At 48.4% G+C, this 18,537-nt stretch overlaps 10 protein-coding genes across 10 annotated transcripts, besides 2 other annotated features; 6 read left to right on the top strand and 4 right to left on the bottom strand.

The window, feature by feature from the left end:
• Positions 1–183: 183 nt before the first annotated feature.
• On the top strand, positions 184–1,658 carry N7500_004526 (FAD-binding oxidoreductase; the record flags this gene model as incomplete). The annotated part of the gene is made up of 3 exons (XM_056675672.1): positions 184–300; positions 355–1,254; positions 1,299–1,658. The coding sequence occupies 3 exons, from the start codon at positions 184–186 to the stop codon at positions 1,656–1,658; spliced, it is 1,377 nt and encodes a 458-aa protein (XP_056530672.1).
• An 803-nt stretch (positions 1,659–2,461) lies between these two features.
• On the top strand, positions 2,462–3,975 carry N7500_004527 (Winged helix-turn-helix transcription repressor DNA-binding; the record flags this gene model as incomplete). Its single annotated transcript, XM_056675673.1, has 5 exons — positions 2,462–2,692; positions 2,742–3,043; positions 3,117–3,546; positions 3,569–3,578; positions 3,656–3,975. The coding sequence occupies 5 exons, from the start codon at positions 2,462–2,464 to the stop codon at positions 3,973–3,975; spliced, it is 1,293 nt and encodes a 430-aa protein (XP_056530673.1).
• A 187-nt stretch (positions 3,976–4,162) lies between these two features.
• N7500_004528 (uncharacterized protein) lies at positions 4,163–4,368 on the bottom strand (the record flags this gene model as incomplete). Its single annotated transcript, XM_056675674.1, is given in 2 exon segments — positions 4,163–4,261; positions 4,276–4,368. 2 exon segments carry the CDS (start codon positions 4,366–4,368, stop codon positions 4,163–4,165), a joined length of 192 nt encoding a protein of 63 aa, XP_056530674.1.
• A 592-nt stretch (positions 4,369–4,960) lies between these two features.
• Positions 4,961–7,078, top strand: N7500_004529 (ankyrin repeat domain-containing protein; the record flags this gene model as incomplete). The annotated part of the gene is made up of 1 exon (XM_056675675.1): positions 4,961–7,078. The coding sequence occupies one exon, from the start codon at positions 4,961–4,963 to the stop codon at positions 7,076–7,078; it is 2,118 nt and encodes a 705-aa protein (XP_056530675.1).
• Positions 7,079–7,548: 470 nt separating this feature from the next.
• Positions 7,549–7,554: a sequence feature (Short protein (N7500_004530, KAJ5162700.1) was converted to a misc_feature.).
• Positions 7,555–7,607: 53 nt separating this feature from the next.
• Positions 7,608–7,655: a sequence feature (Short protein (N7500_004530, KAJ5162700.1) was converted to a misc_feature.).
• Positions 7,656–7,716: 61 nt separating this feature from the next.
• On the bottom strand, positions 7,717–9,205 carry N7500_004531 (transcriptional regulator SPT3; the record flags this gene model as incomplete). Its single annotated transcript, XM_056675676.1, has 2 exons — positions 7,717–8,436; positions 8,489–9,205. 2 exons carry the CDS (start codon positions 9,203–9,205, stop codon positions 7,717–7,719), a joined length of 1,437 nt encoding a protein of 478 aa, XP_056530676.1.
• Positions 9,206–10,021: 816 nt separating this feature from the next.
• N7500_004532 (uncharacterized protein) lies at positions 10,022–10,313 on the top strand (the record flags this gene model as incomplete). Its single annotated transcript, XM_056675677.1, has 2 exons — positions 10,022–10,151; positions 10,222–10,313. The coding sequence occupies 2 exons, from the start codon at positions 10,022–10,024 to the stop codon at positions 10,311–10,313; spliced, it is 222 nt and encodes a 73-aa protein (XP_056530677.1).
• A 149-nt stretch (positions 10,314–10,462) lies between these two features.
• On the top strand, positions 10,463–11,475 carry dph5 (diphthine synthase; the record flags this gene model as incomplete). The annotated part of the gene is made up of 3 exons (XM_056675678.1): positions 10,463–10,597; positions 10,695–10,819; positions 10,878–11,475. The coding sequence occupies 3 exons, from the start codon at positions 10,463–10,465 to the stop codon at positions 11,473–11,475; spliced, it is 858 nt and encodes a 285-aa protein (XP_056530678.1).
• Positions 11,476–12,015: 540 nt separating this feature from the next.
• Positions 12,016–14,056, bottom strand: N7500_004534 (putative MFS transporter; the record flags this gene model as incomplete). Its single annotated transcript, XM_056675679.1, has 3 exons — positions 12,016–13,154; positions 13,218–13,737; positions 13,793–14,056. The coding sequence occupies 3 exons, from the start codon at positions 14,054–14,056 to the stop codon at positions 12,016–12,018; spliced, it is 1,923 nt and encodes a 640-aa protein (XP_056530679.1).
• Positions 14,057–14,854: 798 nt separating this feature from the next.
• N7500_004535 (uncharacterized protein) lies at positions 14,855–15,427 on the bottom strand (the record flags this gene model as incomplete). Its single annotated transcript, XM_056675680.1, has 1 exon — positions 14,855–15,427. One exon carries the CDS (start codon positions 15,425–15,427, stop codon positions 14,855–14,857), a length of 573 nt encoding a protein of 190 aa, XP_056530680.1.
• Positions 15,428–16,586: 1,159 nt separating this feature from the next.
• N7500_004536 (kinase-like domain-containing protein) lies at positions 16,587–18,478 on the top strand (the record flags this gene model as incomplete). Its single annotated transcript, XM_056675681.1, has 2 exons — positions 16,587–16,736; positions 16,796–18,478. 2 exons carry the CDS (start codon positions 16,587–16,589, stop codon positions 18,476–18,478), a joined length of 1,833 nt encoding a protein of 610 aa, XP_056530681.1.
• Positions 18,479–18,537: the final 59 nt, after the last annotated feature.

The raw sequence follows: 18,537 nt of genomic DNA on the forward strand, positions 1-18,537 counted from the left end.
GGATTTGAAGGCTGCCTTTGCGTAGTATCACACAACCATCGCACGGATAGTAATCCTTTCAATGCTTATAAAGTGAGTTTTACATAGTTACTGCTTATATCACCTGCCATGTCTTCTATGGTCTATCACAAAAGAGTATGATACTATTGATTTGAGCCACCTTCAATTTAAAGTATGACCAAAATGCCTGACTGGACTGAGCTACGCGGAGCTATCACAGATGGTGACGTTCTCATGCCGTGGGATGATGGATATGCCACGCGCATGAAGAGATGGAGCGAGGCTGCTGAGATCAAATCGGTCAGTTTGGCCCCGCCGAACTGTCCAAGTCACATCTAACCAATTTTCTTCTAGGCTGTGATTGTTAGCCCGACATCTGCCGAAGAGGTCTCTGTGGCTATCAAATTTGCCGTTTCAAACAAGCTCCCACTGGCTGTTTGTGGCGGTGGCCATTCGACAAGCGGGATGTCATCGTCAGAAGGTATGGTTATCCATCTTGGGAAACTGCGAAAAGTTGAAGTCGATCAAGCCAAGATGACCGTGTCTTTTGATGGTGGATGCCTTTGGGGTGATGTAGATAGTGCTCTAGAGTCTTGTGGACTAGCTACTGTTGGCGGCGCAGTGAACCACACTGGTGTAGGAGGGCTTATATTAGGGGGAGGCCACGGCTGGCTGACAGCAAAATACGGCCTCGCAATTGACAACCTCATATCAGTCCAAATAGTCACAGCAGATGGATATATTCTCGAAGCCTCCGGGTCAAAAAATCCAGACCTTTTCTGGGCCGTCCGTGGAGCTGGAGCTCAGATCGGAGTCGTTACGCGATTCAAGTCCCGCGTCTTTAAGCAGGGATTGGTCTGGAGTGGAACTCTGACATTTGCACCTGACAAGCTGCGCGAGCTGGTGGCATTTTCAAATGAGTTTCACAATCGAAATCAACAAGAGGGCCACTGCTTAGCTCTAGCTGTTGGGTACACCCCGGATGGGGCAAACCGGGTCCTTTCTGCTATCCCACTTTACCACGGACCAGAGTGGGAAGCGAAGAGGTACTTTTCAAACCTTTTGAGCATCGGATCTATTGCAAACTGCACAAGCATGATGTCTATTGCCCAGATCAACACCCTACAGAACTTAATGTGCGAATACGGCATTCGCCGCCTCCAGGGCTCTGGCAATGTGACGATGCCGCTCCACGCAGTCGCTTTTCAACAAATCGCGGACTCAATCTGGTCATTCCACGACATGTACCCTGACGTAAGCGTCTGCTCGCTAGCAATTGAACTTTTTCAACGCACAAGTTGCGCCAAGTGCCTCAAGGTGCTACCGCGTACGCCAATCGTGGAGCGTACTACGATGCTGTTACTATGTTTGGATGGACCAACCCCGCACTAGATGAGACTGTTCGGCGGTTTAACTCAAAGTTATGTGCCCAGATACGCCGTGAGAATGGACACGAGTGGGTAGGGCATGATAGGCGGAACAACTTCGGAGAAGAGCCGGTGGGACGCTATCTCAATATGGAAGCGGACCTATTGACGCCGGTTCAAGCATATGGCCGAAATTTGGAGAAATTGCAGAAGACGAAGAGGAAGTTTGATCCAGAGAACATTTTCGACAAGTGGCATGGGGTGGTTGAGAAAGTGGAAAGAGAGGGCTAGTAATTGCTGAATCCCAGAATAGTACTACATGGAAGAGTCGCTGTCACAAAACCAGCCCTTAACCCCTCCGTTTTCTCAAGAAAATACTTTAAAAGGGGTTAAAAGATATAAAACTAAAGGACCACTGAAGAAAGGCATTTTGCTTGCCAGATCCCGAGGCCACCATGTTAGAAATCTAAAATGTCGCTCTGACATCTCTAATTATCAGTGATTTTTGGTGAATTTCAGTGCTACGGCCATTCCTAGAGGCCATTAGACCTAGCCACTAGTAAGAAACTCAGTCATGACCTGGTGGATCCCTTATTCGCGGAAAAGATCTAGGAGAAATCACTTGGCCACATATGCCAATTATTGTGATAGATGAGGTCCGGTGACAGGATTTCGTGTGATATTGCTATTAGCATCCAGAGAATCCTTTGGCACGTCACAGGCTTCAGCCGTACTAGGCTATGGCCTGTATCACTAGCTTCCAATGTTTCCGGCTTGCGAGAATCAAGTTTGTGCAACTAGCTTCTGTGGTGTCTAGTATGCGAGACTCATTGAGAGTTTGTCTTATCAGCATCTAAGGTTTTCGGTATACGAGACTCAAGTTTATACTATCAGTCTGCAAGGCTTCCAATACACGAGACTCAAGTTTGTACGTCATACGCGCTTCAGGCTATTGCACGCTATGTTGAAACTTGTTATATAGGGGCAGCAAACAATATGTCGTAAAATCTTCAACATTAGAATCTAGGTATACACGATCTTATTCATTTTGCCCCTGAACAAGTCTTTCAACTTCAGCTCTTGTATCCAACAGCATGGGAGCCGAGAACGCAGAGTATCATTCGTGTCCTGATGATCTTAGTATCGCCAAACGCCCAAACATTGCTGAGGCAGTTCCTGAACTGCTGAATGATGTTATCAAAGGTGTTAACAACCTACCTCATGGAACTGACGAGGACCGCAAGGACGTGGTAATCAAGTGCCGAGCTTTGGCTAGAGCTCTAGAGACCCCTCGGGAAACCATGGTTGACCACTGTTGGGGACAGGTGAGTCTTTTTAACTGTCATCGTCTGGACAAACTAAGTGATAATATAGATTGGTGCAATAGCGGCGATAGGGTTTGGCGTGGATTCGGGATTATGGATACTGATGGCTCAGAATGGCGACAAGCCCCAGAAAGTAACCGATTTGGCCGTGAGCCTGGGGGTCGATACCAAGCTTCTCGGTGAGCTTTGCATAATCCGCGCTAAAGCTATAGCTAAATGTATTCGAGGTCGCGTGATGCGACATGTCTGTGCGATGGGACTCCTCATCGAGGTCGGCGAAGATGAGTATAGATCCACAAACTATACCAAGGCGCTGAGCCTTCCACAAATTGGGCATGGGTATCTTGGTGTGTGAGTGCTCATTCGACCTCCAGTCAAATTTCATGAAGTAACAAGTGACTAATATATCATGCCGCTCATCTAGCACCGCGTGCACTGCTGCTGGCACCTTGAAATTCCACGAGTTCTCGCGTAAGCGTGGCTGGGTGAATCCGACAAATTCTCATGACACATCTCTGATGTATGCCTATGGTACTGAAAAGAACGTATTTGATTGGGTGCATGACTCGGGCTATGGAAAACACCTGAATGATTACCTTGGAGGTTACAACCTGGGTCGCCCATGCTGGATGGACCCCGATGTCTATCCTGTGAAGGATATGCTCATCGACGGGGCCGATTTTAGCCCAGATGCACCATTCCTCGTGGACATCGGCGGCAACATGGGCCATGACTTGGCAAGATTTCACACTCGCTATCCGAACGCCCCCGGAAAATTAATCCTTCAACCTTCAAGATTTACCCATGATGATTCACCAGATCAAGGATCTCGATCCGGCTATAATCCGAATGGAGTATGACTTTCATCAAGAACAGCCCGTTAAAGGTGAGGATTCAGGATCCGGAGCCCTGATCCAAATGATTTCTATCAATCTCGAACGATGTTGCTTACATTATACTCAGGTGCCCGTGCCTACTATATACACTCAACTCTGCATAACTGGCCGGACGATGTATGCGAAAGCATACTTACACGAGTGAAGGAGGCCATGAAGCCTGGATATAGCAGACTGTTGATCCACGAGAACGTTGTGCCGCACATCGGTGCCCATTGGGAGACTACGGGACTTGATATGCTGATGTTAACTCTATTCTCTTCGGAAGAGCGGACTAGCACAGCGTGGTACGACTTGATTGAGAGAAAGGCAGGTTTGAGAATTGCAAAAGTATGGAGCGCTGGCAACGGGGTAGAAAGTGTGATTGAATGTGTCAATGAGTGTTAGTATGGGTAGTATGTAGTTATTTGATTATCTGGACCACAGGACACACTTGTTTGAGAGTGATTGATTATGGGTAGCGAATTCATCGACTTCGCTAAGGCAGTCCCAAACTATCTAGGAGCAATCTCGAATGATGTATAAGGAACACCTATGAATACAGACTTCCCTAATTCGTTACTGACCAATGACTTTACTTTTCGCCGACCACTGCCGACTCTCTATCACCGCTGTCAGGAGATTTGTCAGTGATGACCTGAAGCTCCTTGACCTTCCGGATGTCCTTCCAAGTCTCAGAGAAAATACCCAGACGGAGATACTGACAGCACCACCGAGGTACATGACTTTGTCGATGCTTTTAGCGTAGGCGAGCACAGCGGTTAACTCGGAGCCAGACATTAGATCACGGATAGAGCGGACTCCAGCTTCGATGATGGCATCTGAAGAAACGCTAATATTTACAGCGCGTTTTTGACGCTCGGAACAAAGGCTGTTGCTGAAGATGGCGTTTGCAGCGACCAGAGAGATAGCAGCACCTATATTTACAAAAGAAATCTGCTGTGAAATGCTCTACTGCTTATTTGAAAGGCGACGGGCGCTACTGGCCTGTTTTATTTCGAGTTCCAAGTGCGCAGTGTCTTCCTCATTCTCTATCAAACTTAACTACCCTGTATCTAAGGGGAAAATCTCCCTACTAACACGAATATCTGTAGTGTTTCGTCTCATCTTGTATATTTTCCATCTATACAGAAGTACCACAACTTTTTTAGAAGTCTCATCTATAAATTCTCTGAACAGTACGCTTTGTCGCGTTCCAAAACGTGACTTACATGGCTCAGTATCAATCTAGGTGTTTATAAGGCCCTGATAAGCGCCCCTATGAAGGGCTCGGTGGGCTTTGCGGAGCGCTAAAGATTAGCGGTGTTTGCTCCGACTCTACTAACTCTGGAGATATTCCAACCCCAACTTTCCTTCTCTTCACTCATCTGAAATGGGGGTTTCCAGACTACCAGTTGAGTTGGTCATCTACATTGCCACCTTCTTTGAATATGACAGCGATTTAAACTCGTTTTTAAGAACAAGCAAATTCTTTTATCGCTTGATGAACGATTCTCTATATCGACACAATGTCCTCTATTTCGGTAGCTCTGCCCTTGAATGGGCAGCGCGAAATGGTGTTGAGAGAACTGTGCGAATGTCACTAGAAGCCGGCGCTTTGCCAAGTGCCTGCGTGGATGAAGAATGGCAGCCGATGGCTTTAGCGGCAGCTCATGGACATGACAAAGTGGTCAAGATATTTCTGGATTTAGGGCTTGATCCATGTCGAAAGGAAGGGTGGAGACCCCTTACAGAAAGGTTTCAGGACCAGTACGGGCTCGATGAAGAGGGATACCCCAACTTCGATTATAGGCCTGAGAGTGACCCGTTCACCCTCGCGCTTGAAAATGGCCACGAAAAGGTTGTACGCTTGCTGATCACGCATGGTGTCATGAGAGATTGGAACAATCAGAATGCGATCGATGCTATCTATCTGGTTGTTCCCAGTGGGAACCTGGCATTAGTCCAATTACTGGCAGAACTCTTTCCTCAAAGCATCACTGAAGCCAGTCAGTATGGTGTTAAGTATCCATTTGCACTTGCGATGGAGCATAAATACTTGGAAATTGCTCGGTTTTTGAGTAATTTGGGGGCCGATGTAAATGTTGCATGCGACAGGAAAATCACCCCATTGGCTTTAGCTGCCAGGCTAGGCGATATTGAGACTATCAAGTTTCTCGTGGAGGCTGGAGCCTGTCCGGATCCTGAGATGCATGACGATGCTACATTATGGCCTTTGAGATGGGCAGCTGAACGTAAGAAATATGATATCGTGAAATACATCCTGTCAAAAATTGACGTGAATGCCAAGATCTCTAAGAAAGGCGAAGACTTGGCTATCCTTCTGTTTGTTTCGGCACTTTGTGGACTTGAGGGTCTTCTTCGGGAGATTCTTTCGAGTGGATATGATCCAAACATCGTTTGCAGTCATTCCTATGCTGATTACTCCTCAATGCCCCGCCCAGCACTATCCGCGGCCGCGGGAAGAGGGCAGGTTCAGATCGCTGCTGTTCTTCTAGAACACGGCGCAGGAGTGTATGGGGAGGATCCAGATGAGGACATGGAGTATGATCCGCAATATCAGCCGCTCTTTTCGGCCTGTCAAGAAGGTCACATCGAGATAGTGAAGTTGCTGTTCGACCATGGTCTCGATCTAAAGAAGGCAGAGACCGAAGGAGACTCTGCTGTTATTGCAGCCATGGGGTTTCCTCAGATCATTGATTTGCTACTTTCGCGAGGTGCAAACGGCCAAGCTGAATTCCACCATGACGGAACAAATCCGATCTCACAGGCTGTCAAGTACGGCGATATTGCATCTATGCAAGTCTTGCTCGACCACAATGTGCCCCTTAAACCATCCGCTTTTTTCGGCTCCAACCAAAGTTTGATTGGTGAAGCATCAAAAGGTGAGGGTGGACCGGCTATGCTGAATCTTCTTGCTATGCATGGTGTGGTGGCTCTGGCAGACGACCAAGATGCACAGCAAGTGTTGAGAGAGACTATCTCACAAGGAAATGCAGAACTCACAGAATTCTTCCTCAAAAAAGGATTCGACCCAAATTTGGAATGGAATCGCAACTCGCTCTCCCCAAGATCATACCTAGAGAATGCGTTGAGAGCCAAGGATCAAGACGCTGCAGAAGCAACGATTACCGTGCTCCTGCGTTACGGTGCAGATATCAGAAATCTCCAGGGCCACGCCCACGACTTCATGGCCTATAGGGGCGAGTCAAAATGCCTTGCTTATGCTCGGCTTCTTCTAGATCGAGGAGCAAATCCTCTTCCAGAAGATCGCTTTGGTTTATCGCTACTTGAGTTAGCGGCCAAGAACAACTTCAAAACATTTCTTCGTGAGATATTGCGCTATATTGATGCGCTGAGCCTACCATTCGCTGATATACATCGAAACTTCTCTTTGATCAAGTCGCACCCTGAAGTACGGAAGAATTGGCATGCTATGAACATTTGGGAGAGCTTTTACTGGAGGAATAAATACCCAATGGCTACTTGAATTGAGACCTTGATGGCATGTTCATTTCTGAGCAATATTCAATCAAAATTGTATCTCTGATCTTGGACATCTTCGTGTAAATGCTAACACAGCTATGGGATACGTAGATAATCCTGCGAGCTCACTCGCCGTCAGCTTACCCTCTACACGGGGAGTAGTTCCGATTGTGAGACTTCATGATTCAGGCTAATACATTTACCCTATGCCCAACGTCATGCCGTAGAGGAACTGGTTGGATAACTAGGCCGAAAATACAGTGCACAGGAAGTTGTAATCAAAGGTACAATAGCGAACTATTCAAACAAAAATGGTGATATCAGAAGAAACAACTAAGGGACTGACTCCGTCGCCACTGAATGCACAAATCAAACAAGAAAAGATTGGGTATCGTTCGCAAACTCCCGCTGCCATGCGCGTAATTCATGAAAGAGCATCAATATGAAGCTGATGATGCCTGAGTGGACGAACAATTAAATCTAGTGGCTTCGTTAGCATAAGAACACAAAAGTAAAAGTTTACGTAAACTCACCAAAGCAAGAGGGAGGCGGGCAGGAACACGGCCGTTGTGCAACAGCATAGCGACCGCCTTCTGGGGGGTGGCCTGCAGCTTGCGGTAGGCCTCGCGGACGTGTCGTGGCTCAATGGGAGTGCGTCCCTCCTCGGGGGGGGTCAAACAGGCCGGTCTCGCGCTTACGCTTCTTGAGGTTCTCGCCGGCTTCGGCGCCACCGCGACGGTGCTTCTCATTATCTTCGCGCTCCTTGACTTTGAGTGCCTGTTCAGTCAGGGTCTGGACGATCTCGAATGTGAGGAATCCGAGGATGTCCACAATGTCATCGTTTGGCTTAGATTCGGTCACGATACCGAAGCCTGCCCACTCGCGGAATCGTTTGCTCTTGCGGTAGGTGAAAGAGGCCTGGCGACACTCAGACCAAAAGACATACTCCTCTCGGGTCATGTGGCGGGTGCGTTCATCGGCGGCAGCTAGACGCTGGAGAGTCGCGTAGTTCTGTTCCTCCTCTTCTTCGTCCTCTTCATCTTCACGCTCAGGGACCTGAACTGAGTAGAAACTGTTGACATCCCACGCAAGTCCGACCTTCGCGCGCTTATTCTTGGGCTTGGGGGCAACATCTTGAGGGCCTGCAACCACGCCAGCCGCATCGTCGGCAGCGGCAAAATCAGCGGCGTCACCACCACCCTTGTCGTCGGAGTCCTTGACATTCTTGCGAACGTCCTTCCAGGACAGGAAGGTTCGCAGACGGGAGACCTTGGCCTTGTCGTGGCGAATCAGGAAAATCAGATCGTCAGTAGAGATCGAGCGAACTCCGCGGCGAGTCGCCAATGCGGTGCTGCGGCTGAGCTATTTGATCGTTAATGACAAGAGCTTCCAAGACACAATCATCAGTACTCACAATCTCGATCACTTGTTGGCGGGTGATCTCCTCAATCAAAGTAGTAGTTTCAGGGGAAGGCTCAGCTGTCTCTCCGGAGACAAACATCATCTTAATACTGTGGTTAGTAAATAGCCCTCCAGATATGTTTTCTTTCTCTATCTCGTAGTCTTCCTGGCTCTCGATAATTGGTTCAGAGGGGTCTGTTTCAGTCACTGGCTCGGAGTTGGTCGTGACATTGTCCTTCAGAAAGCTGAGCGAGTTGAATATATGGGTACCCAACCTGCGAAGTCGAACACGAACGAGTGACTCCTTTGTAGGATCATGATGATGGGTATAAAGATCATGGAAGTACTCTCCCATGGCAAAGAACTCTGACTCTCCCATAGCGAAGAAATCCAATTTGGCATCGTCCGACAGGTCGTCTTGATTCGCACCAGAGACGTGTTCCACAGAATGCATAAGAATATTTTCAGGGATATCCACACCCGAGTCTGAAGCTACACAAGTAGCATTGACAGGTGAGGTGGTGATCCAATCACTTAAGTTCTCATCTGGATCACCCAGGCCCATATAATGATCACTCGAGGCCATATCAGGATCAGTCAAGGTCCTATCAGGATCACTCAGGGTCCCTTGAGGATATCCTTGCATATATTCCTCATTTCGCGCAATTGTTTCCTGGCGCTGTCTCCAGAGCTCGACAATCGATCTGGCGTCAAGTCTGGGAGGGTACATGATTGGCGCCATGATCAACTAATTGAGAAAAAACAAATGAAGGATTCAATACAGTGAATGGATGTCTGAGGCACAAGTAGCGGGGAAAGCTGAAAGAAAGGTCGTGGATGAGTGAGAAATGAGAAGCCTGGGCACTTTGGCAAGCCGATAGGGTAAACGGCAGCCATCATCATAATATCGAGATCGATATAAAGCTCACTCGTGACCCCTGCGAACATCAAGACATAGAAGAGAAGGCACGACCGTCTTGTCAATTGCTCTTAATTCTAGCAACTTTGAAATTGTCCTTGGTTTTTAACCCAATAAAACTCGTTGGTCCAATGCAAAAGCATGCGAAAACTTTGATGTTGACAGGACCAGTTGATGAGACGGTTCATACATTTTGAGTATTGCCGTTTTGTTGCTCGACGTCAAGATGCGCACATTCCAGCAATCCAACAGTGCAAGACTAAAAGGCCTAGCTGGACAGGTACAACATGAACACATGTATGTGGACCCAAGATCGACCTTCGCTTTGAGAACTTGAAGAGAACAAGAATGGGATGGCCTTGTTCCAGCAAATGAGTAAATTCGCAATGCAAGTCATCTGTCGCAAACCCAGCCAGACTATCCGTGGACGTGATATTTTCAGACCTGCAAGGCAGCGCCAAATTTGACATACTACTGTCTTCCGGTGGGACTCGGGGGAATCGAGGTGAATGTGGCACTGTCCCCAAAGACAATATGTTTGCGCGACTCATGTTGTGTCGCAAAGCCAGCCGACAGGCAGAATGTGTTCAAAAGTCCTCACAAACCTGACAAGGACATATAATTGAAATGATCGAGAGCCAGAAAGACCGATATACCGAAAGCCACAAGCAAAAAGAACCAGAGGCCGGGGAGGAACTCACCTGCTGTATCTCCTGCCGATACTTCGGATTCCGATCAGAGCTCATGATTGATGGCGGTAACCCTACCAGGGGAAATGACTCAAGCTATCGGGATAAGAGGTTACACTGGTATTTAACCAGGAAGAGTGAGCGGTATTGGGTTGGTTGAAAGCAAAGTCAAAGATGGTCGCGAGGAAGATGAAGCTCTGGACGCGCACAGGCCGATCTGGGGGAGATAAGCGATAAGCGGATACTCTTTGATCCGGCGGTCACGGAGCATTCTGCCAGCATCGCGGGGCACGGTCATTCGTTTTTTTCGAACTGTTTGCTATACAGTGAGATCCATTGCATTCTGCTCAATTGCATAATCTGAGACTTTACAGTCAATATGCTTCATCTAGTTGGACTTGGTCTTGCCGATGAGACAGATATCACTGTCCGCGGTCTAGAGATCGTGAAGCGGGCCGAGAGAGTCTATTTAGAGGCATACACGAGCATTCTTCTTGTCGATAAGGAAAAGCTGGTGAGTTTGGTTCCAAAACTTTTACCCCGGTTCCATATGGCAATGAAATATTGCATATCACTCGCACAGATGGACTGATTAAACATAATACCAGTAGGAAGCGTTCTATGGCCGCCCTGTCATCGAGGCAGACCGCGAACTAGTTGAGACTGGCAGCGATGACATCCTCGCTGGCGGTGACAAAGTTGATATTGTGTTCCTCGTGGTGGGAGATCCATTCGGGTACGGGCTCCATTCGTCTCCCCTACAAGATCTATAGCTGACACGATACCACCAACAGCGCAACAACTCATACCGATCTCGTCCTCCGTGCGCGCGAACTTGGCATCGAGACCAAAGTCGTCCCGAACGCCTCCATCATGTCCGGAATTGGCTGCACAGGACTCCAGCTGTACAACTTTGGACAGACAGTCAGCATGGTCTTCTTCACTGAGACCTGGAAGCCATCGTCGTACTACGACCGCGTGCGCGAGAACATTCAGATCGGTCTACACACACTCGTCCTGCTCGATATTAAGGTCAAGGAGCAGTCGCTAGAGAACATGGCGCGCGGCCGCCGCATTTTCGAGCCTCCGCGCTACATGACCGTTGCGCAGTGTGCGTCACAGATGCTGGAGACCGAGGAAGAACGCCAGGAGGGCATTTATGGACCGGACAGTTTGGCTGTTGGTGCTGCCCGAGTTGGCGCTGCTAATCAACAACTTGTTTCTGGTACACTTAAGGAGTTGTCTACTGTTGAGATGGGCGCTCCATTGCACAGTCTTGTTCTTCTTGGCCGGAGGACGCACGACCTTGAGAGGGATTATATTCGTGAATATGCGGTCAACAAGGAGACCTTTGATGCTAGCTATGCCAAGGGATACGGGGCTAGCTTGTGAGAGTCGCCTTCGTGTGAAGAGATATGAAGACAAAGTCAAAATAGATGATACGTTTTACCAAATGACGGCCGAATCACTTGCTATAATATATGTACTGAATTTTTTTCGGAATAATCAAGCTTGGAAAAATAGTATATGGTATGTTTGTTTTCATTCTTGATCATCGAATCAACTGACCAGAGCAGTGCCTGGATTTTTCTATTCTAAAGTAGGGAACAAAATGAAGATGCTGCAATATAAGGAAAGGTGCAAAGCAAGATGGTATCCAAGAAACAAATGCAAGGGGAAAAACCAGATGCAGGCAAAATATCAGAAAGTTCAATATGCGAAACGACACTGCTCACTGGTGCAGCAATGAGTGCAAATGGGAAAGATATCAGTCAGGGATATTCAGGTGACCAGCACCAGCAGAACAGCAATTTCAAAGCATGATAGGACAAACATCACCCAACCAAACAACACCTTATAGTATGCAAAATGTTGAAGGAATGTACAATCAACTCTCGAGAAAAAAGAAAGACACTTTCATACCGTATTACATCAGATCTCGTCTTCCTCACCAGGAAGGGTAATCTCATGTCCAGAACCTTCATATACGAAGATAGCTGCAAGGCAGCCAAACACGGATACCAATGCAATCAACCACCAAGCGAAGCCGACCATGCCAATATCCAGACCATATCCATACCACGCACCTGAAAAGATAGGTCCAATAGTACGGAAGGCTGACGAGACTGACTGACCAATTCCGTGGATTGTGCCAAGGACTGATGGATGTGGCGAGCAGTTGTTCAGCAGGATAATAGAGGTGGGAAGAGTGAAGGTTCGGGCAGTGACCTGGAAGAATAGGACGACAATGATCCAGAACCAAACCCAGGGGCCGTTGGCTTGACCGGGAGGGGGAATTGTAGATGGAGCCAGCGAGATATAAGGGGCAATGAAGTATGCAATCGGGAAGAGGGAGAGGAAATATTGGTAGCTCCTGGCTGTCCCCAGACGGCCGTTGATAGTAGGGTAGATGGTAAACTGGAGGAGCATGCCAATTACACCCAAAATGGCGGTTGCGAAACCAACGCTCTGCGGCAGCATGCCCAGTCCGCCGGTGAAAGCGAATGGCAAGCTTCGGGCGGGGCTCGCAGGATCATTGGCATCATAGCGGGGAGTAGACAGGAAAAGGAGCCAGAGGTTGTTGAAAGCACCCATTTGGAAGTCGAAGAAAGCCTGTGCGCCGAGGGTGCACAACACGTTCTTGGTCCAGATTCTTCGGAAAGGTAACACGCGTCGAAGGCGGGCAGGCTTGTGCGCCTTTTCTTCGAGTTCATAGCTTTCCGAGTGGTCCGTGGGGCGGCCCAGCAAAGGCCCATCCTCTTCGTAGTCGCGCAGCGGAATTTTTGTGTACGAGGACAACGAAGAGGGGAACACCTTCTTCGCGCCGCGCGCAAACAACCTCTTAGCAAATACACCCAGGCCAGGCTTACCCTTGCAAGACGCCAAGGTCTCTTCTAACCCATACGCAACCAAGGCTGCCGTTGCAGAGAGGAAACAGAAGTTTGCGAACATCGGCAGTGCATAAGGGTACTTCTCGAGCCATTGCACTCCATCCGCGCCTCCAAAGGAAGAATTGGGACCAAAGAGGCGGGGGTAACTCTTAACGGGATCCGCCAGCATGCCACCCATCACTGTAATACTGATTAGCGGATTGTCGTATTGCCGGAACAGCATTGACAAAACGAGGTACTCACCAGGACCAAATAACGAAGCTATGTTGAAGCCAATTGGCAGAATCAAGAAAGCCCGCGAGTGATATTTCTTCTCTTTCACATTCTCCGCAATCATAGTCCGAATAATACCAACGGTGCCATTGATGGCGCCACCAAACGAGCGCCAGAACACGGCCTGCGCGAACGACGTCGAATATGCGACTCCCAAACAAGACACCGCGGTGCCCACCAGACCAACAAGTAGAACAAACTTTCGACCACCCCACTCCGCATCGGCAACACGACCCCAAGGGATCGCCGTCGCAAACTGAGCAGCAGTAAAAGCGCCCTGCAGAATTCCCGCCTGGGTCGCGACATCGGAATCGGACAGGTTCGAATCGAACGACTTGAGCTGGTAGAACATGTAGGCCTGTAGCGACGCAATCTGCAAGAAATCAAAGACACGACAGAGGCCCAGCAGTCCCAGTTGACCCTTCCGCGGCAGCGACATCCACGTTACGAGCGCGGGGCGAGTTGGCTCCCGCACAGTCGGGGGGCTCCTCTCCCTGCAGGGTCAGTACCTGTGGCTGGCCATGGCTGATAGAGCGGCCGCGCACATGCTGGGTTTTGCGGTCACCACCCAGATCCATTGAGGTATTTCTTAACATGTTATCATCGATGGCGAACGAGTCGAGCGAATCTTGGGAGGAAGAGCGTTCTTCAACACTGGCGAGGGAGGTATTGGACTCGCGTCGTCGGCGGCCTTGCGCGTTTTCGGAGGATTCGCCGGTCTTCTGGATGAAGTGGAAGCCACTCGACCAAGATGTCGTACGCGCATGGCGGGCATTATTCGTTTTATTATTTCCACTCCTGGCAGGCATTGAGGAATGTACTAGTGTAAGTCGAGGCGTCGTAAGGATCAGAAATAGTCGTAGGCCCCTTTGAATTCATGTATTTTTCGTAGTTTGCGTTTGTGGCTTGGCTATAATTGGCCATGAGAGAATTGAAGGAAGAGAAAGAGTGTTTTATTTTATTTTTACTTTAATTTCAATATTCTCCTGTATGCTGTATCATCTCGGCCCAGGGGAATTTGTTGATGACGTCCTTTCTTACTTTGATTGCCGGGACCCACCAAGAGTGTTTACCGTATGAGGAAAAGTACGACTGGTAATTTACGAGCGGTATTGTACTTTCTTGAATACTTGTAATATACTGTATTGAAATATGGTCAAATGCCGGTGTTTTTGTTCTTGGTCTCGATGGAGTCATTAGACGTGGCATCTCCTGGCCACGACGCTGAACCCACCCTTCCGCCCGGAGCTGAGGCGGTGCTGCTAAACCTGGCCCGCAGCGCAACTGAACCGTGCACGCGTTCAGGCCGAGCAAGCACACCCATCCACAATCATACAATTATATACGTCCGCTCGCCTTGGTCGTGCACATAGAGCACATATGACTGACGCGTAAGCAAGCGGTCTTCGTCAAACTACATATACATTTACCCATTTGAGATCAATTGATCTTTACGAAAAGACTATCTTGCGTAGCGGTTGCATAATCCTGCTTTGTAGCTCGCTTGATCCGGGTCCGGGGCCTTAGACTCTTCTTATCACCATTTTAGTTTCTGCGGCTCCGTCTACAGCTTGAAGCAAGAATGATGTGATGCTTATAGAATGCACTCAATCTTTCATCCCAGCCAACTTACTAAAGAAAGGACTCGACACATAAAGCGGGCGTTCTGTAGGCATCTCATCATGATCACTCTCACCACTTCGCTTGGGGCCCAAAAGCGACTGCATACGTGCCCGGAACACATCATTCTGAACCAACTTTCCAACAGGCTTCGCTGTGTCCCGTTCTCTGTCCACGAATCTTGCATCAGGATCCCCTTCATACGTCGACTCTGGGCCATCTATCCATTTCTTCCCTCCCCGAAGACATTCATTTTTCATTTCCTCCGAACTTCTGTTGATCATACTCTTCCAGAATTGCTCCTCTCCAGAAGGAAAAACACCAGCATGCTCAAGCATTCCAACAGCACTTGAAACCCAGTCTTGGCAATTTCCTACCCCAAACTCGGGGATGTTAGACTCGTCGTTCCCAAACGCAGAAATCAGGCTAGCAGCTTGTCGGCTCTGCTCATAATTGAAAGAAGCAAGCTCGCAGCGGCCTTTAAGAACCGGGTTCTCGAGCGGCTGTGGCCGCGGATCATAGATGAAGTCTTCGTCTGTGGGGTTGCGTATATGATGCATGCTTGTAGATGGCAATTCCCATGTGGGATGGGCAGTCGCCGAGCTTAGCGTCGCCACGACCGTAAATATTGATTGAAATACCATAATTGGGGGATCCCATGACTAGCGCCGGTAGAGTAAAAGAACTATGTAGCAGTTGTCGGCGGTTATATATTTATATTTATCCCAGCGTGTCCCCACACCGCTCGTGAGCGTGGCGTGGCATAAACAGAGAAGCTACGCTTGGGCTGTAAGTACATGGAGTTTCATGTGACGCATTACATTGGGGCATATTGAGGGTTCACGGGCCCTACATAGCTCAGGGGATTAAATCATCTTAGACATGATGTGTGTCCCTTTTTTGCTCTCTCCATCAATTGTTTATTCCAACTTTACAACCGGATAATAACTATGAGACAACGCCGCAAATTGATTCAATAAACGTATATATGCTTGAGGAGAATTGCGATACGCGATCAAATTAGAGAGGAGAGGATATTGGCTGAGAATAATGATAGACATATTGACAGGGCGTTGTGTACTATTCATCGTATCCTGAGAAGAGACCATAAAGCGACATTGTGTCCATGGAAAAGTCCGTTGGCCAAACCGCTCGCTAGACAAGCGCTGAGACTTTGAGGAGACTTAGATTAGAAGAATCATGTTTTATAGAACCCTCGCAGCTTAGGTATCGAGTGGCTCTTAGGAAACGGTGGCACCCAAGCTAACTAAAACATGATACATCTATGGCGGCTAAAAGACCCTGACCCACTCGGGTGATCGGTGGTATGTTGTGGTGAGAATATTTCAACTCAGTGGCGATGAGAGCCTCATGGGATGCCTCGGCGCCCATTGAGGCGCTAGTGGGTGTCAAGTAGATCAACCCTAAAGATAGACTCGTGCCCAGGTCCCATTGGTCTACGGGACTGCCCCAAGCATCCATAGGTGCATGAGTGTTTACGGAATCGGAGCCAAATCTACCTGGGCAACGATCAATGTTCAAGTGATTAAGCCCACCCGGGCGGTCGACTCCCGGAACAATGAGAGGGTTGAGTTCCCCCACCAGCAAGAATATTCGTGTTCCTTCACGATATTAGACCCTTTGGCAGACCTCTCATCACAATTTCGGGTATCAGTTTATCTGACAGCGTTTCGTCCTCTTTAGCAGGCACATTTGAAAATGTCTGTTTCATCAGAGAAAACAAGTTCTCTGGCTAGTCGTTTTCGGGATAACCTTCCTTCTATTTTGAAGAAGTCACGACATACTGAGATTTGGGGTGTTGATTTGAAGCACGCGGAGCGACAGGTACTGGAGGTCATTTTGGAAAAGGTACTGAGACTATGGACATCCACTGGGATTCATCCGTTTCGTCACTGATTTATCAATAGTTTCTCGCAACCCATTCCGCAATCCCCGCACTTCAGGTCTCCAGGGCAAGTGTCTCACTTGAGAAGACTTTGGAATGGCGACGCTACTGTGACCCGAAGGCTCTCCTCACCGAAGCAGAGACCATTCTTCCGGACTTGGACCTGTGCCATATCACTCTAAATGAGGGCCAATATGTGCTGTGGGTTAGCATTGATGAGATGACGCTCAAGGGATACGCACCAATGCACAGAAGCCTGGCGACGTCTCAAGGGTTGGTTAATATAGGTCTTGCTGTAATGGAAAAGCTTTCCCTGCTTCTGTTGCATGCAGCTGCTAGGTCTGATCTACATCACTATTCAGCTTCCTGTGTGGTTGAATTCAAGATACATGCAACCCAACATGTGGAGAGAGTACATCAGTACTTCCAGAAAATGCTCCGCAGCGGCCTCGAGGAATTGGTCACATTGATTCGGCATCACTATCCTGATATGCTGGGAAAGGCATATATCATGAATCCTCATGAAGAATACCTCGCATCTCTTGATGTTGATGAAGCTCTCTTGAGAGATACGGTATTGCTGAAAAGTCCAGAGGACCTGAAACAATATCTTGGCTCACAAATCCCACCTCGATATGGCGGTATTGGAGAATCCTTCGCGGGATCTGATTTTCTCCGTAGTGACTGCCTTGCGAGTGATCCAAAGGACAACACCGGGCTTGAGACCCCGGAGACCAGTGCGGCAGCAAGTTTTGATATGGAGAAGACTAGGGTAGAAAAGGAAACGACAGCTTCCGCTATGACAACCAGCTGCACCTCTTCTGAAGAGGTCAAAACCGAGGAGCAAAAACCTCGCCTAATTTACTCAGAAGTCATTGGACCTCCATCTATCATACTCGACCCTGGCGATTTGCAGACAGCAGACAACCTTGACAAAATGGGCGCGCGTGTTGTTTTCGCAGACTCGGAGACAATTGTGAAATTCGGCCATGGTGTTGGCTTAGGCGAAGCCGAGGCGTTACATTTGGCATCTACCCGTACGACCATAGCAACACCAAAGCTTCTCAGTGCATATATCCTTGACGATATTGCATACATCGTAATGTCATATGAAGCGGGCGAGCCACTGGAACAATATTGGGACCGTGCTTCGCAGGCTGAGCAAGATCGCATACTGGGGCAATTACGGGACTACGTGAACCAGATGCGGGATATTCCAGGTGAATTCATCGGCGGACTTGACAGATCACCCTGTCGAGATGGCATCTTTGAGGCCGGCTACGGCGACTACACTAAGTACAGCTACGGTCCATACCAATCAGAGGAAAGCTTTGACGAAGGTATTATTCAAGCTTTGCGAGATCGATTGCCCCCGGATGTGCTTGAACCTGAACATGACATCGAATCAACCTTTTTCAATACCGAGTATGTGCTGTACCAGACGGTCCGAGGTCTCAAAAATCACAAGATCTTGTTTACACACGCGGATTTACATCCAGGGAATATCATTGTCCGGTCTGATGGCACTGTTGTTCTCTTGGACTGGGGCCTAGCTGGATTTTGGCCGGAATATTGGGAGTTCTACCGTGCCATGCATACTTATCATTGGAGGGCTTCATGGGGTCGCATGGTGGAGAAATTTATTCCGCCCTTTTATGTTGAGTATAGTGTGATGAGGAGGGTATTCGCGATCGCGTGGAATTAATCAATGGGTCCAGGATAGAGTGTCCCAGAATTATTTTCTAATTATGGCGGGCAGCCTTA

The sequence above is a fragment of the Penicillium coprophilum genome, assembly GCF_028826855.1.
Source record: "Penicillium coprophilum strain IBT 35676 chromosome Unknown utg000004l_segment0_segment0, whole genome shotgun sequence".
Lineage (NCBI taxonomy): Eukaryota > Fungi > Ascomycota > Eurotiomycetes > Eurotiales > Aspergillaceae > Penicillium > Penicillium coprophilum.